Source organism: Leptonotus elevatus, chromosome 12 (genome assembly GCF_054856555.1).
Source record: "Leptonotus elevatus isolate MCC_2025b chromosome 12, RoL_Lele_1.0, whole genome shotgun sequence".
Taxonomy (NCBI): domain Eukaryota; kingdom Metazoa; phylum Chordata; class Actinopteri; order Syngnathiformes; family Syngnathidae; genus Leptonotus; species Leptonotus elevatus.
The window spans coordinates 17,197,290-17,217,378 of NC_141250.1; the positions used below are offsets into that span (position 1 = coordinate 17,197,290).

Genomic DNA, 20,089 nt, shown 5'->3' on the forward strand with positions numbered 1-20,089 from the left:
TTGTCGTCACTTCCGTTAGCAGTAGCATGCTACACCCTCTTGTGTGACGATGGAACGAATGTAGAAGCCACGTTTTTGACAGTGATGTGCAATTAGTTTGCGTTCGCCGTTCCTTATTGTAATGACTAACTAACCCGTGACCTTTTTCTTACAAGTTCCGCCGTGTAAGAAGCGCATTGGGCACCACCGAACTCAACTTTGAGCAAGTTGCAGCCGCGACCCGCCAAAAACCTAGCGAGGTGCGTGAACCATTTTGTCATCCGCCATCGTCCGGTAAGCGACAATGAGTGGCGGCTTCAACTTCGGGCAGCCGACGACCACAGCTCCGGCGGCACCCACCACTGGGTTCAGCCTGACAACGTCCACTCCAGTAGCCTCCGGAAGCGGCGGCGGTGGTTTTTCTTTCGGGTCATCAGCGCAGGCTAGTAATAACCCGAGTGGCGGTTTTAGCTTCGGCAGCCCAGCGAAGAGCACCGCTGCCGGCGGGAGCCTCGCTTTCGGGACCCCCAATGCTACCACCACCTTTAGTCTGGGTTCAATTCCTCAATCCGCCCCGGCTGCAGGTCTCACACTGGGCTCCACCGCGCCACCGGCACCGGCATCGTCTGGCTTCAGCCTGGGCTCGGGCTTGACCGCACCAGCGGGAGGAGGCTTCTCTTTTGGGGCCACAACTCAAACCCAACCGGCAGCGGTAGCAGCAGCACCCACTTCAAGTGCATTTGGAGGCTTCAGTTTTGGTGGAACAAAGGTCCAAGTCACCACAGCGGCACCCACAACAAGCGCACCAGGGGGTAGCTTCCCCTTTGGGTCAAGTGCTGCTCCAAACCTCACACTAGGCGCCCAGACCACCTCCACCGCTCTTGCCTCAGCTCCACAGAATACAGGTTTCACCATGGCGATTAAATCCTCATCAACCCCAGCTCCCCCTGCAGTGACCCAGGTGGCCCCATCTCTGTTCTCGACCCCCACACCAACAACGGCCCCCCCTGCTACAGGTTCTGGTTTTGCTTTTGGTGCCACCCCGACTCCAGCTGCGGCTCCAACTGCAACGACCACCGCAGCCGGCGGAGGCCTGTCCTTCACGCTTAAACCTCTCGTTGTAGCAACCTCCATCACCGCCCCGGCTTCCACCGCTGCAGCCACCGCGTCGAGCTTCTCACTAGGACTCAAACCCGCCATCACCACGACCGCCTCTACAGTCGCCACCGCCCTGCCGACCGCCGCCACTGCCGCTCCCACCGTGATGACCTACGCTCAGCTGGAGGCCCTCATCAACAAATGGAGCCTGGAGCTGGAAGAGCAAGAGCGACATTTCCTCCAGCAGGCCACTCAGGTCAACGCGTGGGACCGCATGTTGGTGGAGAACGGCGAGAAGATCACGACCCTGCACAAAGAAATGGAGAAGGTGAAGCTGGACCAGAAGAGGCTCAACCAGGAGCTGGACTTCACCCTGTCCCAGCAGAAGGAACTGGAGGACCTGCTGTGCTCGTTGGAGGAGTCTGTGAAGGAGCAGAGCAGCACCATCTACATGCATAACGCCGACGAGGAGCGCGAGAGAACGTACAAGCTGGCGGAGAACGTGGACGCGCAGCTCAAGAGGATGTCACAGGACCTCAAGCAGATCATCGAGCACCTCAACACGTACAGCGGCCCGGCTGACACAAGCGACCCGGTAAGGTGGCGCTAAGTAAACACCTCAGTCCTCCTAACTAGGGATTTTTGGTTGCATTGAGAAGTTAAGATTAGGCCTGAATAATTTAAAAAATATATTCAGATTGCAAGTTTATTCTTCAATGTTACAATTGTTTAATGTGAGTATTTTTTTCAAAGGGTTTTCGATACTTTTTTTTATGATACCAATATGAGTTCTCAACTTAAGTAGTCATCAATCCCAAGTACTGATACCAGTAGTACTTTTGATTAACCCCCCCCCCCACACACACACAAAAAAAACCCGATGACAGATCATTTAAAATAAATACCAATATATTTTAATAATATAGCGGTTTTCTTCTATTATTTCTAGTTCCTCCTCGTAAAATGGCCACAAGAGAGTAGACAATTTTTTTTTTTCAAGGGTTCCACGGGTGTTTTTTTTTTTTTTACAAACACAAGACAAAGCAATAAATAATCAGTACAATAAAAATAAAAAGCCTCAAGCAACTCCCAGTCAAATTCTTATTATAAATCAAACAAAAACAATGACATGAGGTGTATATTACCTTATGGAAAACCTTTTTAGCGTAATGCTAAATAAACCAATGCAAAATTCAATTGTAATGCTAATGTTAGCATCAATAGTCACGATTTTGGACACAACCGATATTTGAACTGAAATGATGGCACAACACATTTAGATAGATAAAATAACAATATTCACAGAAGCATATTCTTTGTCTTTTATAAAAATAAATTACTAAGTCACAATAGTAGTAGAAGCACTACTGTGCTTTACAACTGCATGATACAGTACGGCCTCCTGGTGGCCAAAGTAGGCACACCAGAGGAAGTGCACAGTGAATTAATTCTTTACATTCTACTCTGTTTTTCTAAACTACATTGGAGTGCTCGGAACACATTAAACTTGAATAAGATTTGGTTGAGCCTACATTTACATCTCCCCTTTCCTTCCTCAGATTCAACAGATCTGCAAAATCCTCAACGCCCACATGGATTCCCTGCAGTGGATCGACCAGAATTCGGTTCTCTTGCAGAGGCGAGTGGAGGAGGTGTCCAAACTGTGTGACAACCAACGCAAGGAGCAGGAGAAAAGCTTCCGTTTAACCGTTGACTGAGCCAATCCCAACAAAAAAACAAAACAGTTGCGTGCTTGTTGACAAAAAATGTTTTGTCTTTTGTAGGCAGTGTGATTTCTGAGAAAAGGGTTCATCTTTATTGATGTTTACTTTTTTTGTCAGCGGTCATCATGGATGCATTGTTTTTGACAGCTTTTGTTTTATATATAAAGTTATCTCTTCCCATGTCAATGTTTTAAGAAGATATGTTCTGGGTGAATAAAAGGAATTGACAGGGGATAAAAATGATTTTACCTATTAAGTTACATGACCTTAAGGTAAAAATAAAAATTTTCATACATTCATTTGCAAGCAAATTTTTATAAAATTGCCAATGTGATATACTGTATTTTATAATCTATTTTTACTTAAAACCTTTTATCACCTTCAGCCCATATTAAAATAATTAAGTACAATTATTTTCAGGATTTTAACCACTCGGCTAAACAGTCCATGCAACAACAACAAAATACTAAATGTATTAAATACGACACTTTAAAACAGGATGCAAATAGCAACGCTCAATTTTTGTTGTCTTTATTCGGTTTGACAATATTTACATTCCTGAAAAATCGAATTCGGAACAGTTTGCTGTTCTTTTAAATTCACACACACAAAAATGACTTTCAGTGACGACGCTACCTTAACATTTGTTCACAGTGAGTCGATTGCTATAAAAAAAAAAACTACAAAAGTCAAATACATACAAAAAGTCAACTGTGCCATGTTTGCATAGTTTGTTAAAATTCTGCATGGCTTCATGCAATAGTACCACAACATCAGATCAGTAGTTCATTTTGTAATGAAGGTTAGTCCAATGCACACAAAACACTGGACATCTTTGGCTCCACTATACATGTTTTATCAAAAAATAAATATACAATGTGCAGGAAAATATGTACAAAAGTTCCATGTAGAAAAATCATCTATACAGTATAGAAAGACTAACGAGCGCAGGAAGAAAATTATTTGACATCACAAAGGATTGTCTAACTGGCTAGGGCACGCCACATACAATATAAAGAGCAGTATGAACAAATCTGCCCTCACTAAGATATTTATCCATAATTGTTGTTACGGCTCTTTTATCGTCATTTGATTGTGCCTTACGTTAAGAGGTTGACCCTCAAAAAACCTCATGAGTAACTTTCATTGTCAACCCACGTTGTCATCCACGGCTTCTTCTCATAATGATCCATCTTGACTTTGCCGTCTTCGTAGTGAGGAGAGTCCTTGCGGATCCGCACGGCGTGATACTGAGGGACAGCGTCCTCCTGCTTGGAGCGTTTGAAGAATCCACACTGGATGGACAAACACGGGTGATTAAAGAGAAGGTCAAACGCATGCAATAGTTGCGCTGGCTGTACAAAAAAGTACCGGTAAACAATGTTAAGCATGCTTTTCACATTTATTTGCATGTTTCCAAAAGCCAAGCAGATGTCAGCCAAGGCACCTGAAGAGCACACAATTGCACAAGGATGATCTTTAGTTTTGGTTGTGTGCAATATATGTCAGGTTAAATCTGTGCAGAGTCGACCCAAGCCTCCAAAAAATTACATATTGTGGTAAGCCGCAGTAATATTAGACGCACTTTGAAGAGATTAAGGAACATATCCCTGAGATGGGAGCCATTTGGCATCTCCTATTATCTGTTAGCATTCAGCTAGCAGACTTTAAGCTGGCCGTTCTTTTAACCACACAATGTGAAATTGACTTCATTTGTTGTTTAGTTTGACAGTAAACACAAAAATACTCCTCTAAGGCTTTAAGCAGGTGCGTCTTGGGTCGGCCCTGTGTCTGCACTTCCATAATAAAGCTGCTGTGGTGAGTTCATTAGTCGCAGCACATGCTGAAGGCTTTTTTTGTTTTTTTTAAACCTGGTCAGAGAATATAATCAGGCCTCAGCAGAGAGTTTGTCTTTGTCAGAAGGCTGAACATGGATCTCGGCCTTGTGATAGGCCGCATCGTACTGCTCTTTGGATGCTCTCTTGAAGAAACCACACTGAAGGGAAGGGGGGAGCAAGGGTGATCAATATCACAAACTAAATCAGTAAAGAAAAAAAAAGTCACCCTGGAATAGTGTTTCCTGAAAAGACTGCCCAATGCAAAGCATGTGTCTCAACATTTTGTTCGTTTTTTTAAATCAGAAAAACAAACAAAAGGTGTAAATAACATAATAATTATATTTTCTAACCGGAGTATTGATTGTATTTTATTTTGGAATTTGCTTTGTAAATAGTCATTTCTGGTTTTGGGGTTACGAATTAATTTTGACGAGTCACTTTCGTTTTAGTGCCTTTTATACTTGAAGTAGCGAATTTATTTTGAAGAGTCACTTTCGTTTTAGTGCCTTTTATACTTGAAGTAGCTTAATAGCGTACGGGCGCTGGAAAAGTTTGTTGCACAACGTCGAGGATTGTCCTTATTTTGTATTGGCAGTCCCTCCGAAGAGGCAAAAGCTCTTAGGGTGATTTGGACTCACGGTGATTTGGTGATTGATGTACAGTGACGCACGGCGATTCATGGTGGAAATAATAAAACGACAAATCATCAGTAAAGTTTCATCCTTGTACTGCTGCTAAAGGTTATTAATGTGTCAAATAAAAAGAACAGAGTTCATGGTGTCGCCATTTTAGTCTATTGGGCGTAATTCCACTAATGAACACGTGATGGCGGCACGCTTATATTGAGACGGTATCAATTTGAAAGAAGAAGAACAAATTTATAAAACCAGCCTAGTTTATGTTGAAAATAATTTAACTTTATCCGATGTAATCCTCTTTTTTAAGAGGAAAGAAAGTGACAATTTTAGGTTCATTTTATAGCATGCTTCTTTGGGCATGATTTTTTAATGTATATTATCTGATGATAAGTTAAGTTTGTGATTTGTTTACTTTACACCGTTACACTGTCTGTACAATATTTTTGTGTTATCCATTGCTCTTACTCTCTCTCAATATATAAAATGTGTTTGTATTGTCTGAAAGTGTGTTTAAAGAAATGTTCAAAAAGTGCCGTAAATAGGAGTAGGCCTATTTTAAATAGAGCTTATTGCAGGGGTGGTTTTGGTTTGGAATGTAACCCCCATGGTGGTGGCGGGCGATTACTTTAAATGCTTTACATTGGGCAGTGCATCACTATTAGCCATTTGGCAAGAAAATCCCAACTTCATCATATTTTTCCCATTGACTGAATGCTAATGTCATTCCTCCCACTCTCACCTTCCACAGCAGACAGACCAACAATGCCAAAATCAAGATCCCTGCCAGAACAGCCACCACAATGATCCACCAGGGGACGCCACCATACTGGGCCACGGCACTCTCTGGGAACACGGTAAGCGTCACCTGCAACAACACACAGTTGATGGAGTGTAGACGCCACAACCTATCCCATCTGACATCTTGTGGCTTACATCGGTGTCAGGAGTTCTCAGGATCATGTTTGAGGTCTGAGTATGGAGCACCAGTGAAGCCCTCACAATGATGTCCAAGGATGAAAGAGAAGTGTAATCCTGTGTCAAAACAAAACCAGATGAGTGTGATTCCAATAGTGGTGGTAAGTAATCAAATAAAAAAATTTGGACTGTACTTACAGTGAAACTCAAGGCAAAAATAAGTTAGGTTTATTTGAATATTCCGAGCCGCTAATCACAAAAGAATCTCAAAATCTTCACAAACAACTTCAGTAACAAATATTAGTAACATCCTCCCCAACCAGGCAAGCATCTGTAATTAAAGTACGTTTGCCACCTCTGCATTCTATTGACAATAGCAAGAAGTTAAAATGAAATAAAAAAAATAGTAACATGTAACCTCCAGAAAAGTCGAGTTCCACAGACGAGCTCTGAGTTCCACTGTGGACCCGTCGAGTCCATGCAGGGGACACTTAAGCACCACACACTGCAAGTCTTTCCCACATGTCTAAAGAAGAAAGAGTGTGTTAGAACTCCTTGTAAAAGGAAACTCAAGTCAGAAATGTTCTTTCTAATCATTTTATATGTGCCCTAACTAGTCAAAACACGGTTTTCTGATTAATATTGCATTCACAGAATAAGAATTAATAATATTAATCCACCCATTTTCATCCATCTCAGGAGTTCATCTTTTTGAATAGCTTGCTCAATTTTATGCAGAAAAAAATGCTCACCAAAATCTTATTCTTGTCTGACTTTGAGCAAGTCTTGCCTTTGTTTTTTTTCTGTGCAATTTCACGTTTTGTCCTGAATGCAGAGCTCTCCTGAAAGCACATCAATTCTCAAAAATTACCAAGGAATTTTTTTTTTAAATGTCAGTGCCTTTTGTATTAAAATGTACCTGGATGTGTTTTACAGGGTTGATCTCAGTCTCAGGTGTACAAATGACACCGTGCTGCCCTTCTTTAGCATTCATTTTCACCAGGTACAAAAGCCATTTTCCATTGTTGTTGGATTTGGGCCAATGGATGTGCAGTGAGGATTTGACGGAAGCGTCCCACAAGTTGTTAATCTGATAGGGGAAAAAATAAACAGTGTTAGACCTAATTTATTACGTGTTTTTTTTAATTAAAAAATAGATGTTTCAGTTTGTGTCTTTTTTAAAAAATTGGTAGCCAAAATTCTGCCAAATATCAGCACTGGCCACAGAAAATCCATGTCAAGTTTTTGTTCTTGAACCCGAGCTACATTCAAAATCAACCCCTCCTTTTAACTTATTTACTGGCATTGACGACTATAGACATAAAACAATTATGTGAACTATTTCTATTAGTTTAACAATTTTTCATTTCATAATTTTTTTTAGGAAAACCTATATATTTTTTTATTGTACATAAAAAACAGATATACAATTATCATGCGATTAATTATGATTAAACGGCCCTTTTTATTATTTTTTTTTAAATTAGGCCCGTCACGTGATAATTAAAAAAAAAGTAATTAATCACATGACTTCACTAATTAACGATTAATCACAAATTTTATATCTGTTCTAAATTTACAATAAAAAAACCTAGGTTTTTATTCTCTTGTTAGCAAAAGTGGATTTTTTTTTTAACTAATAGAAATAGTTTAAATGCATTTTTGACGTCTATAGCCGTCAATGGCAGTGAATGAGTAAAGCATAACCACTCAATTTGTTGAAATTGAGCAGGCCGGCAGCTAAATAATTGGGTCATCATATCGCAACGTACTCTGAATGTGTAATTGACCAAACTGCCGATCTCCTCTTCACTCTTCATGGCGCTCTCTCCTCTCACCGCCCCTCCGAATGAAACCCGGGGAGGGTTGGCTTCCCTGATGGGGACGAGCAAAATAATAATGATGACCTCCTCGCATCCATGTTCTGTTGACGCTTTTGCGGCCTGACACAAACATACCCAGTAACCGACAACGGCAATTCAATCATCACTTTGGCATTGACTCTCACCGGGGCCAAATTCTGTACGCTGGTTCTGAATAGAAAGAAAAGCGAAAAGTGTAAATATAGGAAAAGGTACACAACGCGGCAGAGCTGCAGGTGAGCTAGTAGCTGTTACGTTTGGAGCTGCAGGTCGATAGCAATCTCTGTGGTCTCCAGCGTCATCGCCACAGTGCTCAGGATGATGTAAAATGTGACCTTAGTGGAAAAAAGCCCTTCTTTGTTTCAAATGCAAATAGAACAAAAGCTTCAAAAGTGCTGCATAAGGAATGTCTTGCCTGAGTTCGTACCTCTGAGCCCTGCTTAAACGGGTTACCGAGCTCACAGTCGGCCTGAGAGCCGTTTTGATTAGCGACGCAAATGACCTGCTTGTCCACCTACGGGAATGTTAGAAAACACTTCAGGAGAGTAAAGTCCCTCCATGAAATCCAAAATGGGCAATTTTGCTGATGATTGATTGCAGTTTTCAAATAACGTAGCCCTTTGCCCTTCTGCTTTACCATGGTGCGATGTGAGCGGACGCCCGAGTACGACAGCGTGTCGGGAAACGACCCCGTCAGCTTGGCTTCGTAGGCGTCGTCTCCGTTCACGTTGCTGACGGTCAGCCGCAGAGCCAAGTGCTTCCTCTCATACGTCAGATGAAACACGGACATGTTGTCTCTGCTGTGGATGCACAAATTATTTACTGCTGTTGAACGTGTTAGCAACATGGGCAGGAAATCCTTGGAGTCTACTTGATCCAAATTCCATTTTCTAGTGTTTGTCCTCATTAGGCTCATGAGTGAGCTGCAGCCTATCCTAGATGACTTTTGGGGAGACTTGAATCGCATATGAATGATGTGGAATTTATATTGGGGAAAAATTTGAATTAATTATCGGCACGTTGAAAATCATTGCCAAGTTGAGGTGAATGCGCTGAACACAGAGACATTAGAATGAGAACGATGTGAATCTGTTATGTTGAACGTGCCATTGGAAATGTGGAATTGTGGGAAAACAGAATTTTTGAAATGAGAAAAATAATACGTAATAAGTTTTGGAATATGTTGAAGTTGGAATGGTGAGAATCGGTCTGGAAATGTGCAAGTAGAAGCACATCAAATAAGTGAGGACAATAAAATATGAAGTTATAAGGTGTAAAATAACGCTTAAAAACTAAAGCGCACTTAGGCAGTGATTCCTTCAGGTACCACTAGAGGGAGCCCACATACCACTAATACAGGCATCACCGATCTTTTTAAAGCTGAGAACTGCTACTTTGGTACTGATTAATGTGAAAGGCTACCAGTTTTATACACACTGTAAAAATAAATATTTTGGGGGTAAATCCTCTCATTATCATTACGCTTGCTAGCTTGTTGCCATAAATGCTATGATTTGGTTATAAGACTAACTAAAGAATTTCCCTTCTGAGGATCATGGCGAGATTATCTTATTTTTAAGAGGTTCTTTCTGTTACTCACATGGGCAAAGGCGAGTAAATGTCTTGATTGCTCTGCTTGTACAGCAATTTGTATTCCATCATCAGATTACTGCGACAAACATGATCGCTTCCGCATCCTTCCTTGACAAAATTCACCTACAAGTACAATGAAAACAGATAGCATGGTGATATGTTAACTCACTTTTACAAAAAAAAAAAATTGAATTGTTGCTTTACCTCGACAGTTTCTTTATTCGAATGAGAAGAGTCCAAAATTGGCATCAGCTGTGGGAGGCTGCTCTTCACCTTTTGTCGCTTCGTACCAACTATTTGTGCGGACACTTCGACGGGAACGCTTCGCATCTTATCCTTTATGTTGTCCTGTACAAAGAAAGGCATTAAGTTGTGTGTTTTTTTTTTGTTTTGTTTTTTTACAAATAATGTTGGAAAATATGGAAGGCAAATATGAAATTGCAGATATAATAGCGACAGATCAGTTTGCGCTTTAGCTTAATTCTTTTGGCTAGTAAGCTAGCTAATAATATTGCTGAGCCTTGTAATGGTGGTTGTTTCATGTTGGATAATGGAACTATTAAATACAGTCATTTATGTAACATGGATTCATGAGCGTGTACATGCTAGATGTAAGGTGTCGATGCTTTAGGATCACACACACCTTTAACTTTGCTTTTATCTTAATGCATGTTTCCTGCTTTTGTCCTCGGAGGTCCACGGTCCCATTAAACTGGTGTTCTGTTTCCGAGTTGGATTTGTTCACGAACACGACTCTTGAGAGCAAGCCTTGTTTCCTGCGAATTCCGTCCGCCTCCACAGAATAGCTGATAGCTGCAGCGGAATAGGACAAAACAAGATGTGAGACAAAACAAGCCCTCCGTGTGGATAATAAAAATCAAAGATGATTTACGTACTTATTCTCGGGTTGTAAGATGCGGTGTTTGCTTTATAGCTGAAGCAAGCGTCCACGGTGAAGCTAAAGACAGAAAAAAAGCTTTTTGCTCAATTGTACTGTACAGTTTCCATTATGAAACAATGTTGAAGGAATATTTACCAGATGTGGTTTCCACAGTTCTTTATTGTCAGGTCAATTTCCCGCGGGGAGATTTTGACAACTCTGTGGATACTAATGACTGGTCTTGCCCTGAAAAACAGTGAAATGACATTTGTAAATATAAATGCTCCAACACATATTTGTGGAAATACAAAGTAATGGATCGGAATATTAAAAACCTGTAAATGAGCGCTGAGTCAGACAAAGAGCCCACGGCGAGGTCTGGATAAGAGTTGCTGTCCACGTCCATGTTCCCTGCCAGAGAATAGCCAAACAGTCGGATGTTGTAATCTTTTCCGGAAATAATCTGGAATCAAATACAAAAACACTTGGAAGTAATTCCAATGAAACAACCTCAGCAATTGCAGCACGAAACAAAAACACTACATTGATTTCAATGACACTTTGAGGCTAAATCAAACCAACCTGAGCTGGGCGTGCGTTTATTCCCTGTGCTGAGCCGTGATAGATGTAGACCTTTCCCGCACCGCCGTCATCATAAGGTGCTCCGATGGCGATGTCTGATTGAGGGTGGAAAAACAGTTAATGCAACAATATACCAGTTAGCAAGCAACAAATTACATCAGCGACAGTAAATGACCTTCATAAGAGTCTTGATTGACGTCTCCAATGTTCTCCACTGCCTGACCAAACATGGAGTCCCTGGTCCCGTTGAGACGGACTGGTGCGACGCCACGCCATCGGCCCGCCTGGTTGATGTAGATATAAACAGCCCCTCCAACGTCTTTGTCCTTCATGTAGAACTGGGGCGCTCCCACGACTATATCCTGCCATCTGGGTCAAATAGGCACGATATCAGTATTTTGGTACGGCATCATTTGTCCTTGCTGGTTGCTAAGCGACCAAACAGAAAGTAGCCTGGTGCCTTTTCCCGCTGGTTTGTATTTGGCAATATGCATTTGTCACTGTTACAAAGCTTTGCTAATAATGTGGAGGTGGAGAAAAGGAAAGTAGGTTATGCTATATCGTGTTTTAAGCTAACTGGCAGTAGCCCCTCTAGCTTGGTAATATGCATTTGTTACTGTTACAAATGGAAAGCCCTAGCTTTGCTAATAATATGGAGGCGGAGAAAGGAAAAGCAGGTTATGCTATATCATATATTTTCTGACACACAGTAGTACCCTGGCATCTATTATTTACAAATGGTCGATTCATGCTGTCAAAGTGCAACACACCCGTCCCCGTTCAGGTCCGCTACGGCCACATCGTATCCAAAAGAAGACGCCAGCCCGGGTCCGTACAGAGTGTGATCCACAGCTAGTCGGGCCGAGCCGTGGTTCTCTTTCCTCAGCAGCAGCACGGCTCCACTGTGATTGGCTCTGGGTGCCCCAGCAACCACAGTTAGGCTACGCCTCCTGGTGATGCTGTGACCAGAGTCCAGGGAGAATCCTAAATGTAGAAGGAATTCAAGAATTAAAGGGGAAGTCAACCTTTAAAATTTCTTGACAATATGTTCTATGCAGCCCCACTAGTCTAAATACGGTATTTTAACAAATATTACATTTGGAGCAAAATCCAGCCGTTTTATCCATCTCAGGTGCGGCCATTTTGCCACTTGCTGTCGACTGAAGATGACAACACAATTACTCAGGGCTCAGGCAACGACCAATCACAGCTCACCTGTTTTCTGAAGTTGAGCTGTGATTGGTTGTTACCTGAGACCTGAGCAACTGTGATGTCATCTTCAGTCGACAGCAAGTGGCAAAATAGAAATGAATAAAAATGGCTGGATTTTGCTTCTCAACTCAACTGTAAACATTTCTTGACAATAATATGTTATATGTGACCTTACTAGTCTAAACATGACATTGTGATTAATATTACATTTGAAGAATATGAGTTATGGAGCAAAATCCAGCCATTTTTATTCATCTCAAGGGGCGGCCATTTTGCCACTTGTTGTCGACTGAAGATGACATCACAGTTACTCAGAGCTCAGGCATCGACCAATCACAGCTCAGCTGTTTTCTGAAGCTGAGCTGTGATTGGTTGTTACCTGAGACCTGAAGTGGCAAAATGGCCGCCCTCTAAAAACGGCAGAATTTTGCTACATAACTCATATTCCACAAATGTAATATTAATCACAATGCCATGTTTAGACAAGTGAGGTCACATATAGCATATTATTGTCAAGAAACGTTTACGGTTGAGTTACCCTTTAATGGTTGCCAATGGCAACTCGTCTTGTGTCTCACCGAGGTAGCTGTTGGCAGGCACAGGTACGAGCTCAGGATTCAAGACGTGCTCATCGCCGATTTCATAAGGCCCGTCGTCGTACACGCCCATCTCCAGCAGTGTGTTGTTTTTTTGCTCCACGCGTACGATGCCTAACGGGGAGAAAAGTCAATCAGTCGAACACACCCCGACCTTGTGACCCTTCGTGTCCTGAAAATGTCGAAACCTTTCCAGTTGTACGCTCCAGGCGCTCCAAAGACCAGGTAATGGTAGTCCTTGGTGAAAGTGGCGGCCAGACCCTGCTGACACGACCCGAACATCTCATGGCCTCTGGTCCTGCCCTCGCAGAAGTTCCAGTTGCCGCCGTCCTCGTCGGACAACTCGTCGATTGTCAGGTCTTGGCTCAGGACGTAGCAGCGGCCTGTGATGTCACGGGCCTCCTGAGGCGTGTTGACAAACCAGCGCCTCTGGTAGCGATGAGCGCACGTCTGAAGTTGGAAGATTTTTTTTAGGGAGTTCCATTGATTTACGTCTACATGGATGCTTTGAAATACTTACCACAATCTTTCCCCCGGGTCCTTGACTTTTTACCGTGACCCCCATCCACTGGTTCTCCTTGTTCTCAACTCGGATATCCTCTTTCAAAGTTTAGACAAAGACAAAGCCATGGCATGAACATGGATACACAATAGAAACTCAAATTAACACAACAAGGGGGCCATCACTGGGTTACCTACAGACATGATTGGGCGGGACATGGAAAATGAACGACTGGTAGACAGAGCTGATTTTGATACAGTTCCCATTCAGAGCCTAATTCCGACTTGCCCTTAAATTCACAACCAAAGAACGTCATTTCGTACCTTCACTGTCAAATAAAATGCGCTCGCAATCAGGAGAGTAGCTAATGTCACATTTATAAAGTCCTCCAGTGATGTTGGCATGCTGTTTCCCCAAAGCTCTGGCTCGGGGGGCACCGATCAACAACCTGAGAAAGAAAAAAAAAAATTACATAAAATGTGTCAGTTCATCATACAGACACATGGTTTGGCCTAAAACGAATTTTACGCAATTAATTGCTGAGTGAACCATTTTGTCCCCCTTGCAACATGGAAGACAAATGCACACGCTCTTAAATTGTATTAATTCATTCATCCATTGTTTTATGTCCATTAATGTGTTAGTGAACAAGAAAGAGCTGCGGAAAAAAAGACAAAGAAAAAAAAAAACAAGACCGCAAATGAAAGGTGAAATGATGTGAGGGCAGGTTGCAGACACGGCACAGCAACCACAACAACTTCCTGTAGGTTCATCATTCAATTTCTGCATGTTTCCATTTCGTGTATGCGTTCACACTCAATCAAAGTGGTTGGAGATTTTTTCATCTGCACAAATGAGTATATTTAGATAGCACGAGGGCCCAACTGGCATGATTTTTTTTAAGGCTACTACTGGTATATAATGCTGAAAACAACAAATATGAATTACAGGCAAAACGTTTGACTGCATTACTTTTTCCTTTGGTATTTAACTTTACAATACAGAGAAAAATGAGCAAAAATTTGCTGATTATTTTTTCTGACTTGAAAAACGTTTGCTTCAATGTGATTTTCTTTGTCTTCTGTTGTAATGTCTTAATGTGGGGGGAAATATCAGCATCGCATGTCAGTTGATCCAACCAATATTTAGCATAATCTCTCTTTACAAAACTCCAAAAAACACAATACTTAGAACAAACTGAACGGGGAAATACTGGTTCTGCATTTGAGAGTGCTCTGAACACAGAAACATCCCTCTCCTAGCTTACAATGTGTTTCGGTCAAACATAAACAAAAAACATTGATAAGTCAGTTTGTTTTGGCTGTCAATATTTTTCACTTGACTGTGAGTACTCTTCACCTTGATTATCTTTCTATAATTGACCAAATGACGTCACGAGTAGATGACACTGTAATGTAATGAAACGGCAATTCCTACGCAAAACAAGTTTGAGTTCAAGGACAATCTCATGTGCTGCATTAACCAATTAAAAAAAAACAACAACAACAACAACATTGCAGAAAGATTTTGATCTTCTATCTGTATACCATAGTGATAGTAAACAAGAAATTTTCAAACCGCTAGACAATGCGGGCACTGCCCATAATAACTGCAGGAATTTCCTCAAGGGACAGAAAGGAAATCCTGTCTAACGTTTCGACTCTTGGGGCTTTTAGGTGCTTCTTCTATTGATCTTGTAGACCAGCATGCCTGTTAGTACGCACCTCCTGGGGAGGTCTGGCGGAGAGACCCAAGAGCAAACTGTAAAGCCTGCGCTCAAACAAAAGAGCAGCGACACGCAAATATAAACAGGGGCTACAAAGTTGCCATTATGTTGACATTTCAGCAGCTGAACTACAAGCAGTTCGGCTGCCCACGTGTAGGACAATTTTCTGGGAGCGTAAGTGACATCGTTATTAAATGATAATGGCGCCCACACTAGCTTACTCGATAGCTGTACACGATGTGGAAAAGCACATCAGTGTTACAATTGTAAAGCAGAGCTCCTGGGGAAAGTTGTAGAATTTAGCAAGTAACTGAGGGTTCATATTGACGTTTACATGCAACGCGGCCTTCTGGTAGACGAGTGGAGCAGCGGTTTGCTCTCCGAAATGAAATTCATGATTCCTTTTCATCCAAGACAGTCTCGATGTTTTTTCGAATGGTTTTTTTTCTATGGCACTGCGAACAGACCACAGTTTGTCAGTTGAAATCATTTTTCCTAACCTTTACGCACGCTGCACTGTAAAATCCCTTGCTTAATCCTTAAGGAGACCAAAGCTATTTGTTTCATGACAATATGCGCACTGCACACACGCCACTTTACCGCCATCATGTTACATCGCAGTCTGTCACTGCGGTGGAACACACGGTGGCTGCAAACAATGATTTTGCTGCTTTTTGTTAACAGGTGTGCAACAGCTGTGCACGGCATTCACATGCCATATGTTGATTAAAGATTACAACTCCGAGTCAACGCTTCAACAAATATTCAAAATTAAGCCAATTTGTTTATGTCCCTTTTAGAAATGACACAAAGTTAAAGCCAAATAGCCACATTTTACAGTCAGCCAGGAATGTCTTGACTGATTATAATTAGTTTGTGTTTAATCTATCAGGTTACACATGCGCAGATGGTCCTGCACGGCCAGTCGATGTCGCCTCCTTTCTCAGTTTTCACCAACTGAATCTTTCAATCCAACCTACAGTATTAGTTTAGGCGTGTCAAATTCATTTTTTGTTCCGAGCCACATCATACTTATGTTATGTTTTTGTTCAACTGGTTGTTCAACTGTGAAACAAATGTTTGCAATTATTATGTGTGACAATTTGACATTTTGGTCAAGATTTGAGCAAGAATCATCAACGTTGACACACAAGGGCGGCAAGGGATACTTGAGTTTGACACCTGCGTATTTGTTCAATTATGTACAGAAGCAAAAGAAAGGAGCGATATCAAAATAAATTGTGTGTCTACTTCATGATTGATAGGGATGTTCGATACCACTTTTTCTAATCTAGACGATACCTAAAATATCAATTGACAGATTGTGAACAAAAGACCTTTCTATCTTTCATTTTTTATTATTATTATTATTATTATTATTTATCTTTCTGACAAATGTGTCAAACTGCCACAGTGTAGGCCAACTACTGGCAAAGCAGCTTGCTCGATGTCAGACTCTTTTTTTTTTTTGCCTTTTCAAAATGTTTTGTTCATAACGTTATGTCATTACTTTGCTTATTATAGTGTTAGTTGTTTTTTTTTAACTTGCCAAACAATCTAAACTAATTCAACTACAATTGTGTGTGAATCCTAAAAAGATGACACTGCTAAAACTTGGACTAATCCGGAATATCATAGCAATATCATTCGAATATGATGAGATGTAAACAGTCATTACTGTATTAGTCTTTGTAAAATAACACACAGTGAGCGTTTGACTTTCAGCATTCACGCAACGCAAATGTTACGTAATGTCTTAATAGTCCAATTGTTTCCGTTTCACTGAGTTGCGTGCTAGCTCATCATTTTTCTACATGCTTTGTCGTGAAACTAAACACAATTCTCTTGCTCTCGAGCAACGAGCGGTGAGTGCGCATCCGCTCTTCTTCATGAGCTCATCTCATGTGACTCGGCGGCTAATTAGCCCGGCAAGTCGAGTGAAAGCTCATTGAGTGCAGGGGCCAGCTAATGAACAGCTGACCGCTTCCAGCTGTGAAGCACCACGCTGACATTATGGAAGCAACAGTGAAAAAGTTCAACACTTGTTTTTAGTCATCTGCAGTGAGCGCTTCAGGGCGGAAATATGTCATTAACTCTGTATCATCCGTCCATTTTCTACAGCGCTTATAATCATTTGGGTTGTAGGGGAGCTAGCGAGCTAGCACATTAACAAACAACCATTCACACTCACGCACATGATTTACGTATTCCATCTGTGACATTTTTTTGTTTGGTGGCGTGCTGTGAGATTTTTCTATTGCTAAATAGGTGCATTGGCTCAATAAAAGATCTGGCTTATAACAAAGGTTGACTTAGCAGGAACCCTCACGTTGGGCTAGCACTAGCCTCTGCGCTTACGTGTAAAGACAATGTGCCTTAATGCATATTTGTTTGAGATTTCCAATTTAAAAATCACTTTTTAATCTCTATCATTTTTAGATTAAATGGTCTTTAACCAGTTATAGAAACGTTCCCTGAGCTTAAAGCTAACAAACAATGCAAAACTTTATTGACATGCTAAGAGTTAGCATCGATAGTCGCAGGCTATTTGAACATGTAGTAGGATAATACTGTAAATAATTATTGATGATGAAAGATGATTTGAGACATGAGTAGTCAGAACAAATTAAACTCATATATCTCAAGGCAATGCTGTACATTGAGATACGAGTGCCATTTTTAATGTCATTTCTTAATCTTCACTGCAATACTTTGATTGCGTTCCTACCAACTATATTTCCCTCTAAAAGTCAAGCCAATAACACAACGTAAGCTACAAAAAGCTTCTTCTTTTTTTCTCCCCCTTTTTTTTTTTTTAAGAACATCTCCCAAAACTTCCACCCTGCATGAGCTGCCTTTGCCCACCACAGTCAAAACAGCAGCGGAGATAAAATTCCACAGGTTTGTAATCTCTGTGAAATCTCAGTGACTGCCGTTATGAGGGCTTGTCGTCCTCGCCGCCTACGCTCGCACTGCTGCAGGGTCAGCATGTGTGCAGGCAAACACCGGACGCAAGCTTCAACACGCCGACCCTCTCGCCGCCTTCTCCAACCCTCAAGGTTCTGCTAGCTAGAGGAAGGCGAAGAGATGATAAGAGTCCCTCAAATCAGTTTAGGCAGAATTTAAACAGCCCTATTCTTGCATTCTTGCTCCCTCGGGCTTGGCTTAGAGGATTCTTAAAAACAAACTGCAACAAGGGAATATTTGACAACTTTACATTAGTATCTTAGCTGCCTCATTTATTTTACTGTCAACTTGAAAATACAAATGTGTGGCCTACATTACACCCTAAATATGGCGCTATTTGTTTTACCAAATAGTATTAAATAATTTATATTGGGTTACTAGCTTTATTTTTATGCTTGTTTATATTAGGTGTAATTCCACTAGTAACCACTAGATGGCGGCACACTAGTTTGACCTCATGTAAATGTCAAAGAAAAAGAATGAAACAGAAAGTACTGCAACCCTATAATCCTGCTTTTTACATCTACAGAAAGCAACAGATGTAGGTTAATTATATGCTATTTATCTTTGGGCATGATTATTGATGTATATTGTAAAATTATATTTTGCGGGGGTTTTTTCTATAGTACTGTTGCTCTCTATAGTTGCAACGTGATCGTGGTGGTATTAAGAGGTGGATTAAATCCTTACTTATTGTACCAAATACCACTCGCCCCGAGCTCATTCTGAAATAACTTTACAACATTAATCTACTTATTCGCTTACATTTCAATGAAACCGTGATAAACAAGCCTTAAATTCATGCATTTAAAATGTGTGTGCGGAGAAAAGTTGAGAGCTCATCTTCCTGAGGCCACCCGGTTTGACCTTACTGGACATTTGCATGACACTTGTCACCATTGTTTGTTCATTTGTCTTCAGCCTGCATGCTTCTCACTTCTCATGCATACATCACAATAACACGGTGTTAAAATACACACAATGGAAAGTACTTTTTAGGCTACAACAAAAAATTGAATCACTGTTTTTAAAAGTGAAAGAATGCATCATGCTGTTACAATGTTGTGAATTGGGAAAAGTGAGAATTAGCTGATAATGCTGCACTTGTGTGTGTGTTTTAAGATATTCCCTCCAGAGGAGATGACAGACTCACATTCGTTTGTCCGGGTTGAGCTGCCGGTGCATGGCGAGAGAGAATCCGAACAGACTCCCAGGCTCTCCGTCTTTCCTGATCACATAGTTGGTGTCCAGGTTGAAGGTCAGCACAAGAGATGCGTTCAAAAGGTACGAAAATGCCAAGCAAAGTCCCACTCGCATCAGCATCCCGGTGAGTGTTTTGAGTGCAAAGTTGCAGAAGCTCAATCCCTCCAGTGCTCTCAGCTCAGCCGACTGAGACACTGGAAGCCGCCGCGGGTTGATTGTCCTCAAGGTAGCCAACTGATGTGATCCACAGCGCCCCCTTTGGTCAAACTATGGAACAACAACAAAGGAGAGCGCCAGAAAAATACAGAAAAAAAATAATAATTCTCAATTCATGTGTTATTTTCAGAAAATTGCTTTAAATGGTACACCTTAAAGATAACTCTATTTATTTATTTGGTACTAATTAAAGCACTTTTTCGCAATCACTCTAAATTCCTAAGCGATGGCTGTTTCATAAAGTGCCAACAAATGCCGTTTTAGTAAGGAATCTTACTCAATTTCATCGCATGTTATTACTATGAGTATATTTCTTAAAGCACCATGTATTTTTTAAAGTGTTTTAATTCAATCCCTTTTTCTAAAAAATAAAATACAATAAAAAGACATTATTGACGTTAACATGGTATTACAAAATAATCTTAAAACAGGCCATTAACAATTTTAATTGTTGACAGTTAGACAAGCAGCAGCCAAAGAAAGAAAGAAAGCTAAAAAAGATTAAAAAAAAGTTTTCATTTTTAGACTTTTTTTTACATAGTCATACTAAATTTGTGA

General features: G+C 41.1%; 2 protein-coding genes across 3 annotated transcripts; one reads left to right on the top strand and one right to left on the bottom strand.

Annotated features, from left to right (window-relative positions):
• Positions 1-3,096, top strand: LOC147164805 (uncharacterized). Its single transcript, XM_086091587.1, has 2 exons — positions 1-1,672; positions 2,637-3,096. Exons 1-2 carry the CDS (start codon positions 284-286, stop codon positions 2,793-2,795), a joined length of 1,548 nt encoding a protein of 515 aa, XP_085947713.1. The 5' UTR covers positions 1-283; the 3' UTR covers positions 2,796-3,096.
• Positions 3,097-3,311: 215 nt separating this feature from the next.
• On the bottom strand, positions 3,312-19,522 carry itga6a (integrin, alpha 6a). 2 transcript variants are annotated; one of them, XM_086091586.1, is made up of 26 exons: positions 19,266-19,522; positions 13,743-13,867; positions 13,438-13,517; positions 13,106-13,367; positions 12,900-13,031; positions 11,880-12,093; positions 11,285-11,478; positions 11,110-11,204; positions 10,863-10,990; positions 10,684-10,773; positions 10,544-10,605; positions 10,291-10,460; positions 9,852-9,995; positions 9,655-9,770; positions 8,692-8,854; positions 8,482-8,568; positions 8,310-8,389; positions 8,151-8,225; positions 7,965-8,067; positions 7,112-7,282; positions 6,945-7,034; positions 6,611-6,718; positions 6,211-6,309; positions 6,017-6,142; positions 4,673-4,797; positions 3,956-4,096 (listed from the first exon to the last, which is right to left on the bottom strand). In XM_086091586.1, exons 1-25 carry the CDS (start codon positions 19,433-19,435, stop codon positions 4,690-4,692), a joined length of 3,192 nt encoding a protein of 1,063 aa, XP_085947712.1. In that variant the 5' UTR covers positions 19,436-19,522; the 3' UTR covers positions 3,956-4,096; positions 4,673-4,689. The 2 variants fall into 2 exon arrangements, with proteins under 2 accessions (XP_085947711.1, XP_085947712.1); XM_086091585.1 differs by lacking the exon at positions 4,673-4,797 and having other exon boundaries at positions 3,312-4,096.
• Positions 19,523-20,089: the final 567 nt, after the last annotated feature.